The 11,524-nt window shown below is 36.9% G+C and overlaps 2 protein-coding genes across 2 annotated transcripts; one reads left to right on the top strand and one right to left on the bottom strand.

Annotated features, from left to right (window-relative positions):
• Positions 1-1,795: 1,795 nt before the first annotated feature.
• On the top strand, positions 1,796-7,238 carry parp16 (poly (ADP-ribose) polymerase family, member 16). The gene is made up of 7 exons (XM_060887171.1): positions 1,796-2,032; positions 3,213-3,409; positions 3,603-3,740; positions 3,867-4,073; positions 5,353-5,524; positions 5,766-5,910; positions 6,323-7,238. The coding sequence occupies exons 2-7, from the start codon at positions 3,221-3,223 to the stop codon at positions 6,456-6,458; spliced, it is 987 nt and encodes a 328-aa protein (XP_060743154.1). The 5' UTR covers positions 1,796-2,032; positions 3,213-3,220; the 3' UTR covers positions 6,459-7,238.
• Positions 7,239-8,121: 883 nt separating this feature from the next.
• On the bottom strand, positions 8,122-11,494 carry si:ch73-330k17.3 (IGFBP domain-containing protein). The gene is made up of 4 exons (XM_060886949.1): positions 9,592-11,494; positions 8,951-9,038; positions 8,570-8,765; positions 8,122-8,451 (listed from the first exon to the last, which is right to left on the bottom strand). The coding sequence occupies exons 1-4, from the start codon at positions 9,932-9,934 to the stop codon at positions 8,392-8,394; spliced, it is 687 nt and encodes a 228-aa protein (XP_060742932.1). The 5' UTR covers positions 9,935-11,494; the 3' UTR covers positions 8,122-8,391.
• Between the last annotated feature and the right edge of the window lie 30 nt (positions 11,495-11,524).

Raw genomic sequence — 11,524 nt, 5'->3', positions numbered from 1 at the left:
CGAGAGAAAGAAAATACAGGCTGGTTAAGGAACATATGTTAAGTGCCCTTCATTAAAATTTTAGTTGGTAGCTTTTGAAACTTACATGTGCTATGTCAGTAATAATAGACTGTAGAACAATCCAAAATAATACACTCTGCTTTGGATATTTTCTCATAATTTCTCAGTTTAGCAAATCTATTGAAGAATACACTAGGAGATCAGAATGCAAACTATAATAGTGCCATTTTAGAGAAAGTTCAGTAAGTACACCAGCAAACTACAAACCTTTCTAAAAAAAACTTTTTATTACAAAAATAACACATGCAATGAGCAATATTTTGAGCTGAAACATATGGAATCATTGTATAATTTGAACACAATATCATTTCAATCATACACTGGGCTTCTTCTCTTCTCAACAGCTTCAAATGAAGCTCAAATGATTTAAGTCAAGTCAAGTCAAGTCAAGCTTTTATTGTCATTTCAACCATATATATAGCAGTACACAGTGAAATGAGACAACATTTCTCCAGGACCATGATTCTACATAAAACAAAGACAGAGTTAAGGACTTAGTAAGTTAGTCCTAGATACATAAAGTGCATGTGTGCAACCTGGTGCAAACAGTGCAGGACAAGACAAACAAGACAGACAAGACAGTGCAGGACAAAAGGCAAACAAAAAATACAAGACAAACACAAAAGACAATACACAAAATACAATAAATAGAAACAGCACCGACCAGTGTAAATACTGTATGTTCAATCAAAATTATGTGCGCAGAAATACTGGAATGAACACAGTATTATAGCAGCAGTTACCTGAGATATAGTATACTAAAGGATTGTGCAAAACAGCAATCGACTGAAATGTGAGACAGCATGTGCAAAGAGCAAAAAACAGTGTGAAAAACAGCATATAAACAGTTTGATGGATATATATTGGAAGAGTGTGTATATGGTGTAGGTCTGTGCAGTCCATACAGTTGATGTGTGTGTGTGTGTGTGTGTGCTGGGAACAGATCAGTTCAGTTGTTAAGGAGTCTGATGACCTGTGGAAAGAAACTGTTACACAGTCTGGTCTTAAGGGGCCGAATGTTTTGGTACCTTTTCCCAGACGGCAGGAGGGTGAAGAGAGTGTGTGAGGGGTGTGTGGGGTCATCCACAATGCACAATGTAGGGAGATGTGCCTTTCTCAGCCTTCGTAAGAAGTAAAGATGCTGCTAGGCTTTCTTGGTGATGGAGTTGTTGTTTTTTTTAAACAAAAATAACAAAAATAACAACAACAACAACAACAACAACAAAAATATCTAGAATTGGACCTAGAGGATTTATAAAATATAAAACTTAAATATAAAAACTTCTTGACTCAACTCTTAAATCATAATTGTGTGCTTCCAACGTTGTGGAAAGAGTTTGGGGACCACATAGTTTTGACTTTTCAAGTTTAGAAACTGCAAGTATGCCTGTTATGGTTATGAGGATTTTTTCATATTGTCACACACATGTTCATTCTAAAAATTCATTGCCATTTTTTTATAATCAACAACAAAAGCAAGCAATAATGTACCTTGCTTTTGTCTTCTATTTTGTGCTCTGTAAACAAGAAAACTGTAAACCCAATGAACACAGTGCATGCTGTAAATGAGATGAGATCATTAAATGTAGTTCTAACCAGAATATGTGAGACTAATATTACATGGACGTGATTTTTCATGCATTTAATGTACAGCTTTGTGTTATATTGTTAAGTATGTGTTACTCAAGCACACCCAGTCGGATTAAGTATGAACTAACACTTAGCTTGGACTCAACACAGTACACGACACAGGCAAGAGACAGAAGCTGCGTGTTGTTGTTGTTACACGGTCTCCATTTTCTATCCACGCCAAGGCTGAAAAACTGATACTAAATCCTAAATACAGTCTCTGTGTTACGCTGAAAAAGATTTTACAGAATGAAATAACGTTGAACAGTCAGGAGAAATAACAGCAGGACAGGACACACACACACTGATGACTGTGTCGGCTGAGCTGTAACTCTTTAGCGACGTGAGTAACATTAGCTAGTTTTCAGCTAGCAAGAGGTTTTACTGAATATTTACAACATTTGTCAGCGAACACCAGGAATATTTTTGCAAGCCTGTCACTAATCTACGCCACGTTTATCCATATATTTCTAATATGGTTATCTTTGGTTAAATAAACTACGTGGAGTTAGGTCAAACTTGCTAATAACAACTAATGCTAATAACTCTGTTACCTTGTCGTTTCATAACATGTAAGATTATTATTATTATCATTATTATTATTATTATATGACAAAGTATCCTATCAAAATAAATTATCTGGGCGTTAAAACTAGAGGTTTGTTTAGGATTTATCGACGTGAAGATGTTTAGCATGAGCTAACTTCAAACTCACTGCCCTTTTGGTTAGCTTGTTAGCTTCTATTAGCTTGGTCCTATAATGCTAACATATGTGCTACAGCTGTGCAGGAAAAACATTAAAACCAGGCCGTGAATCAGAAACTAAGGTCAAACAAAAATAGTTTTTTTAAAAACAAAGAAGAAAAGAAAGTTCATGACTATTGTTTCAATAAAAGGTCTAGTCAGCACCTTAAAACTCTTAAGACTGGTGGCAGGGCAGAACAAGACAAAACAGATACCTGAGTTCACAAGGAAATTTGAGATATTTTAGAAAAATAAGTTTTAAAATTTGATTTAGAAATGCTTGTTGCAGGGGTGACTTCATCAAAATGTTCTATAGTGTTATGGCTACAACAGAAAACACTGATGAATCACATCAGGAATTGTGGAAGCTGTTAAAAAGCAACTGGTTTGGGAAAGTTGCTTCCTTAGGGGTGGAATAGAGGCAGATGATTGTCTCTGTTAAATCTCTCTTTGAACCAGCTGTGATGGATTTCCTAGATTAACAAAGGTTGTTAAACAATACATATAAAAATAAAAAATAAGTGTAAAAATTAATGAAATGGTTGTGTGCAGCAGTATTACCTGGAAAAAGTACACCTCACAACTAAGCTTACTTGCTTATCAAATTTTAAGGCTGAATTAAAAATAACAAAGCCCTGGTCTTGCCAGAATGCCGAGCATATAAATGTTGGTGTTTTTATTTTTATGTAGTGGAAATGTATATAATGAAATGGTTGTGCTTACATCTTACTGCCTATTGCTGCACGGATTTGTGTTGCTAACCCTTGTTTGTTTTGAAGTGTTGGGAATGCAGCCACCTCTAGCACCAGCCACAGTCAGAGAGCTGGTGCGCTCCCATCTCCATCTTGACCCTGTTGCTGCGGATTTGCGGTGCAGTCTTTTTGTGGCTGCTGTGCAGAACTACAAGCGTGACTCTGTCCTGAGACCATTCCCACCTGGATACCTAAGAGGAGAGATAAAGGATTTTGAAGAGTTGGTAAGAGATCTGTTTGTTCATTTTTGATTGTGATTCAGCATAACACTTAATGAATAGGCTTTTGCTAAAAACAAGTTGAAGTATGCAGCATCGCGCCTACAGAATGAATTACTGTAGAATTAATTCACTCAATTCAAATATTCAGCACAAGCCAGCCTGAACTTTATGGGAAAACATCTTGTGGCTCTTACAGCAAAGAGATGTGAGCTCCTTGCCAAGCATTAGAGACTTGGTCCGATTGGGACCAGGAGATGGAGATCATCATCTGGCACTAGTACACTGGGTACTGTCCTCAAAGAGTTTTGCTTTAAAGACCATCCAGAAAGAAGAGGTGCTTCTCACATTTGAACATTGATGATTGTAAATATTAGCTGAAAATGGCCTATATTGTGTCATCAATAATTGTGTTTCTTCACTTTCTTTTTTTATTCTGTTTCTTTAAATTATGCAATTTAAGTGGACCAGACTCAGCCAGCTGACACAAAATGCAGGGGTCTCCTCTCCTGTGCCAGACTTCCTCTTTGAGTTGGAATACTGTGAACAGATGAATTCAAAGTTCGAGAAGACACGGGCAGGACGGGACCTTATCTATGCATTCCATGGCAGCCGACTGGAGAACTTCCATTCAATAATTCACAATGGTCTGCATTGCCATTTGAATAAGGTCAGTGCCTGTAATGCATGTCTTTGTCTTGGACTAACCCAGGGTATTTAAATTGTAGAGCATTGTATTGTGTAAGGGTGAGTTGAAAAATACCAAAATAAAAGGATTGTATTAAGTATCCTTCGTGCTATTCTTTACTCATTTCGCGTCGGCGCTCCACTTATTAAATACACCAAAAGAGAGCATTCATTCATTCATTCATCTTCTACCGCTTATCCGAACTACCTCGGGTCACGGGGAGCCTGTGCCTATCTCAGGCGTCATTGGGCATCAAGGCAGGATACACCCTGGACGGAGTGCCAACCCATCACAGGGCACACACACACATTCACTCACGCAATCACACACTAGGAACAATTTTCCAGAGATGCCAGTCAACCTACCATGCATGTCTTTGGACCGGGGGAGGAAACCGGAGTACCCGGAGGAAACCGGAGGAAACCCCCGAGGCACGGGGAGAACATGCAAACTCCACACACACACAAGGTGGAGGCGGGAATCGAACCCCGACCCGGGAGGTGTGAGGCAAACGTGCTAACCAGTGAGGCAAACGTGCCCCCCTCAAAAGAGAGCAATTTTTTATAAAACAAACATCAGATCTAAACTCTAATATTAACTGTCACTTTTTAAAAGCCAGTACACTTTCCAGCCTAGTTCACATTAGTAATGTTTTGGATCATGCTCATGGTGTTTGAAAGATGCACTGGTACAGCCACTTCCCCATCTTCTGACAGGTTAAATGAAGAGTTTCAAGTTAAACAAAAAACTGTCCAGGTTCTAAAAAGAGAACCTTGTGGAGAATGAAGTCTGAGTACATCTAGTCTAACCTAAGAAGAATTTTGCACTCCAACAAGTAATAATACTTCATTTTACTGTGGTCTGTAGTATATTCAGGCAAACTAGCATTTCTGTTCTATCTTATTCTATCTTCTGTTCTGAGTATCAGCATGGACTGTTGTTTTTGAATGTAACACGTGCATATCTTAACTGTATTGCATGTGGTTCAGCTGGCATTAATCAATAATGTAATGTCTAGCTCTGTCTTCTGCTTCACTGTCTAGTATTTTGAACATCTATAGTATTTAATGAATCAGTAGTTTGTTAGCTGTTGGGAGGGGAATATAACTTCTCTCCTTCCCTCATTGACTTCCTTTGCACATAAGACCTAGCACATACTCAGATAGTTATTTCAGCATTTGAATAGTTACACCTCAGTTACCTAAACTGGGTACCAGAATACCCATGCAGCTCTTTATTAATGCTGTCTTTTTTCTTTCAGACCTCATTATTTGGGGAAGGCACTTACCTAACCAGTGACCTTAGTATGGCTTTCCTCTATAGTCCCCATGGAAATGGATGGTGTGACAGTGTCCTTGGGCCAGTACTAAGCTGTATTGCCTTGTGTGAGATCATTGATCATCCAGATGTGAAGTGTCAGGTGAAGAAAAAAGGTAATGTACCACAGATCAAGAACAGTGGTGCCATATGCTATTAAATTGTTTGTAAATGTTACATGCCATGATAATGACCTACGTTTTTTCTTCTAAATGCAGTAGTAGGTTTATGCTACATTTTGGCTTATAATTTTTTTTTTTTTTTTTAAAGAGAGTTTTATTTTAACTTGGGATGTTTAATTATTCAAATATTTTGTTTTGTTTTAAATCTATTTTATTTTCATTTGGAATATTTTAGACTCTGAGAACGTTGATCGCAAGCGTTTGAGGGCAAAGAACAGCGAGGGTGGGGATGTGCCAGAGAAGTACTTTGTGGTGACCAATAATGAGCTGCTGAGAGTAAAGTACCTGCTCGTTTACTCCCAGAAACGTTACAGAACCAGGTGAGACATTTTCTTGTATATTCTGCTTGAAGATAGTTGGCGTTGTATAATTTGTAATAAATCACATACTGTATATACCACAGAACTTAGCATTTACTATAGTAGGCCAAAGTATAGTTAGAACAGCAGTTTGTGAGGATGACTTAGAGGGAGATCTGTGAGATTTTGACAAAATAAAGTATTTTTAGGAATACTTGAAAGAAAAGAGGATTGTGAAGAAAAACAGTATTAAGAGTTAAATGAATGAACTTCCATTTCTGTATTTGATTCTTTTCAGTTTTAAAGTCAGTAAACTCTATTTTCTTTGAGTGTTATGTAAGCTTTTTATTTTTCTTTATACTACTAAGTAAGTATTTCAAAAAATGTATTATTTTTTTTTTTTAAATATTCTTTTTCATTTTTTTTTCCCCAGACATGCTCAAGGGACATCGTGGCTGGTCAGACACCATTTTGCCATTATGATGGGTCTCTACCTTCTACTCCTCATATTCATTGGTGCCTTCAATTCTACTAGTTTTCAGTCATTTTGGCATCGAATATTCAGATGATCTAACTTTTCCATCACATTTGCCTCATTTACAAAGTGCCTTTTTCTTTGGTTCACAAAGATCACTTAAGAATTTAGTTTAAGACATGCAATGAACTTAATGCTCAGGAAACACTGAACATTTTATCCATCACTTAGCCTGTACAAGTTGAACTGCAATCACATTTTAATATGCATTTAATATGCATTTTTTATTTCAATGCATAATGTAACATTTACATCTGGGGAAACTATGGGGGAGATAAAAGCCTGCTTGTCTAGGCTGTGGCATTTTTTAACACTGTGGCATGTAGCTTGTTCTAATATTTTTTTTTTGGTATAATACTGGAATAATTACATTAGCTGAACAACCAAATTATGAGAGGCAAAGTGCTGTCTTCTTGCTACCTGTCTTTACAGGACTGTGCTTGGCCAAGGTCAGTATCTGCTTACTTAAATTGCTTATGTCTGCTATAAAAAGTTACTGTTTATAGACTGAATACTACATTTACAATATAGTTAATTTGGGAACTTTTTAATATCTTTATTGTTTAATTTCCTAAATATGACTAATAGAAGTACAAGAAACTAGGACCAATTGTGTATAATAATTAATGAAATTAAAAAAAAAAAGTACAATCAAGATGGTTTTTTTTTTTTTTTTACAGTTATAACTAACAAACAACATTGCATCATTGTTGTCGTCATGTAATGTTACAAATATTGACCATTGACCTATTTTTCTGTGAAAAACCTCTCGAATAGTTTACACTTGGGTTAATAAACACATATCTTTCCAGAATTTGGTCATGTTTCCTAAGAGTTCAAGTACAAAACTAATATTAGTTGGTGTCTTTGTTGTACTGTTTTATTGTACCAGACAACCTAAAGGTTTTTTCCTCTATTGTTATCAGTCAAAAACAGCTGCAATCCTCCTATCATGGTAGTGGTGATAGTAGCTGATAAAAAATATGTGTGAAGCTTTGATCTTTGATAATGCAGCATTGTTGAAGTGTACCGAAAGGTTGCACTTATTGTTACAATCATGCATTCATTCATCTTCGGTAACCGCTTTTTCCTGGTCGGGGCCGCAGCGGAGCCGGAGCCGTTCCCGGTAACAAGCACAAAGTGGGGTAGTTTTCATCAAAAAACCACAAAACTATTCATGTGTTAATTCATACATAAATGAAAAAATCACAACAATGTTTGGGTTTTTTGTCCAATATATTTTAGTTTACATTGAGCAGAATAATTAGCAGTTTTGATGATTTTGTTTTAATGCTTATTGATGCAGCTACAGAGATCTTCCCATGTTCACCAGCACTCATGTACCAGTCCAATAGTTTTGCACCTCATAAACCCATAAATCTGTATTTCTCAGACAGGTTTATCAGAATTGACTATTTCCTCTGCTTGTGGATTGTGATATAAACCAGACATCAAAAGGAACAGACTGCTATTGTCTAAGCTTTTTTCTGGCTTGTGGATCAATGTCTTATTATGGCTCCATAAATCCCAAGTTATTCAGTAACTGCCCACCAGGCATGAGAGATTGTCCCAGGTGGTCATCTTATTCTCAGAGGTCGCATTGTCTCAATACTTAACTATCTGATCTTATCAGTCCCACTTAGAAATGGCTGCAAAGAAGAGAAAATCAAATAAAAACAACAACATCATCAAATGACTTAAAATTTCATTCAATTTATTTAAAAAAGAAAATCCATTTATTTAATACCGGCATTGATCGAATCTTATAAACATCTGAAAATAAAGCCCATGTTTTATAAATACAAATGCACAGGAATAAATCACATTGAATAAACTGATTGTTTGCTATCTGTGATCTGCAATCACAAAGGTAAAAAAAAATGGTATCATGTAAAAATAGCTGCCTTAATATGCTACATTTTTAAATCAGTGGTTCATGTTGGAGCAGGTCCTTTACAAATGCAGAATTATTCTGCTGCATCTGGACAAGCAGGAGCCAGACACATGAAGAAGCCCTCACTGTTGCTCTGTTGGACAAAATTTACATTTAAATTAAACTTTAAATGGCAGAATTTGTTAATTTTCTGTATACAAAATGCCACAGGGAACGTTTTATTGTGCAATGCGCAGTTTAATCGAATTCACCTGCAGGTTTTGGTGGCAGACTGCCTGTCTGTGCGCCTCCACGTGGCTGTGCACACACCTCCCAAAACGATGCAGGCAGAAATGGTCTGTTTGAGCACAAGCCTGAGAACACACTGGACGTCTGAGTATCAAACAGCTGGAGCAGGTGGTGTGTTGACAGAAACCTCCACACTCGCGCTTTTCCACTGACACAGACCTGCAATGGCACACAGTCTACACTGTCTATATTTTTGACAAATTCTATTTGAGATTAAGTTGAGTTAGGGCAACATTTTCAAGTACAGACTATAAATAAAAATAAATATTTGATTTTTATCCAGACATTAGTAGTTGGTGGAGATAAAGCACTAACATATATATATATATATGACTAGGAGTCACCTGGCAGAGCAGATTTCATTGGGGTTTGCTTGACAGAATTCCCACGTACAGTCTGGACGACAAGTGTCTCTTTCAAGGACTTCCAGTACTGAATTGACACACAATCAATGAAAGTAACAACATAAGGTAATTAACACTGGTTAAAATGACAAAGTTTAATTCATACAAAAATATTTTCCAGAAAATAGCAGTGTTATCATTTGTCTCATAACAAATTGTCAAATTGCCAAAGTATATCCATGTCCTTTTGTACCTGTAACTTATTGCAGATGATGTATATGACCGTGTACTTAATGAATATAATTAAACCCTCATTATATATATAAACCCTCATCATATATATAGCAATGAGTATATCGGTCTATTAAAGGCTCTGGAATTTAATTGATCCTGATGTTAACATTTGTTAAATAACAAAAAATGAAAGAGACACCGATCCACACACTTTTAAAAAGTCTTCACTGCCACAGTACTGGAAATGTAATAGCAGACGTGCTCCAATTTTAATGTGGGAAACAAAGATTTTTATTATTACAGCTTGTGAGCTGATGATTAGGTGCTATTTGATTACCTGGCTGAGATGCTGAAGGCTGGACAACACACACACACATGCACACACAAGACTACATTGAGAAACTTACCTGACTTGCAGATCCCCTTGCGCTCTGCTTCTGGCTTACTCTCAGCATGCTCCTGGTACACACACACCAAGCCTTCATCACACTTCCCCAGGTAGTCCCATGTTCCTCCGCAGCTCTCTCCGGCTTGTTTTGCACATGCAGGGCAGCAGCCACAGATGCCTGTAGTTACACCACCCTTACACTGGAGCCTCAGTGCCCTTCGTGGCGAACAGTGGATGCGCTCACAGGGTGGACAGTGCAAGGCTTGGAGAGTGCTCGGAGGGCTTGGAGTGCTCCGTACACTACACACGACAGTCGCTGCAGCGCAAACCACACTGAAATAGTGCAACGCTCTGTAACCCATGATGGCATAAAGTGGCCTGAACCATCACCTTCCTTTTTAATATCCTACATCAAGATCCTACATCAACTGTAGTCACACACTTACAAGTCCTCCACCCCCCCAACAGCCAATGGATGAAGGAGTATTACAGAAACATTTTACTGTTAATTACCCCAAGTCTTATCTTTACAGTCTCTATACTATGCTTCTCTTTTTTTTCTTTCAAAACCCATTTCTACCTTTTAAGCAATTTGAGATAAGTTGGTACGTAGTGAAAAGACTGGCCCCTTTGTCAAGTAGTCAATAGAGAGCGGCAATTCTGTGAACGATCAAGATAATCACCTCTTCTAACAAAGACAAGATTAGGTCATTGGCAGGTTATCTGAGGAGAGTTTGTGTGTACCAAGTCAGTATGATTGTAATAAAACTTCATGCAGACCTCAACACCTTGACCACTGTTAAGTGTTTATCTTGGATGCAATGTGTTTCATAAGGTGAAAACCTAGTGCAGTATTATCCAAACAGCTAAATCAAATAAAATGTCAGTGAACTAAAATTGGAAATGTTTTTTTTAGCAGTGTTTTAGTACCATTCCCAACCGATTTGACTGCAAAATGCATTGAGAGAGATCACAACGATTTATTTCTCGAAGACTTTTATTAAATTAGATCTCTATAAAACACAGCAGAAGGCTAACGTTCGCTATGCAGACAGTAAAATTTCGTCACGCAAATCTTTCACTTTAAAAATGGAAATTCCCAAGTTCCACCAGAAGACGTCTTGTACGCACTTCATTTATAAAGTAACCGTAGTAATAATCGTAAAATCTCTTGTAACAATACCCACCTGCATGGTTTAGTGATACTGTGCATAAAGGAACATGTTAGAACCGCAAATATAACATGACGTTTCAAAAATTAGCGCTGTAAAAGAAACAATTTACACACCTTAACAAAACACGATTATTTTAAACGAGTGACTGAATATAGCTCCATAGTTCTGAATCAATGGAACGCAATCATCAGCTGCTCTGTCTGTGCAGGTAAAAATAAGCTTTGTCGTAGTTCATACACTACACTCAACACGTTAGGCTCAATGCATCCAAACAGATTTAAACATGATCACCTAGAAGTTTAAAAAAAAAAATAAAATGAAACTGCTTACAAAACTTCCATAAACATGTGACGGTTTCTACGGTAATGCTTTACATTAAGCTTCATTTGAAAGAACATTACGTATGAACATTACTCAAGAGGAACTAAATACGTGTACTAATGATGTAATAATCCTTAGATAAATACAGTATACCGACACTGACCGATGTTTATTGTATCCATGACTAAAATGAAGTCAGCGGAAATGAACAATAATGAATTTAAACTATGTTCCTTCATTCTCAGCTTTGCCAGTCAGACATTTTTGATTCGTTATGGAGATGATGGGGGAAAAACACTGGTTAATGTAGGTTGAGTATTTGGCTTGTTTGGTTAGTTTGTTAAAAAAAGGTTCGTTAAACATATTTGTTAATGTTATGTATTAATTCTGCTGTTCAGGTAAACTAAATAATGTCAGTTAAGGGAAACTTAATGTAAAGCAGTACTGCTTTTAAGG

Source organism: Tachysurus vachellii, chromosome 14, assembly GCF_030014155.1.
Source record: "Tachysurus vachellii isolate PV-2020 chromosome 14, HZAU_Pvac_v1, whole genome shotgun sequence".
In the NCBI taxonomy this organism is placed as follows: domain Eukaryota; kingdom Metazoa; phylum Chordata; class Actinopteri; order Siluriformes; family Bagridae; genus Tachysurus; species Tachysurus vachellii.
This window is presented reverse-complemented; position numbering and strand designations above follow the sequence as displayed.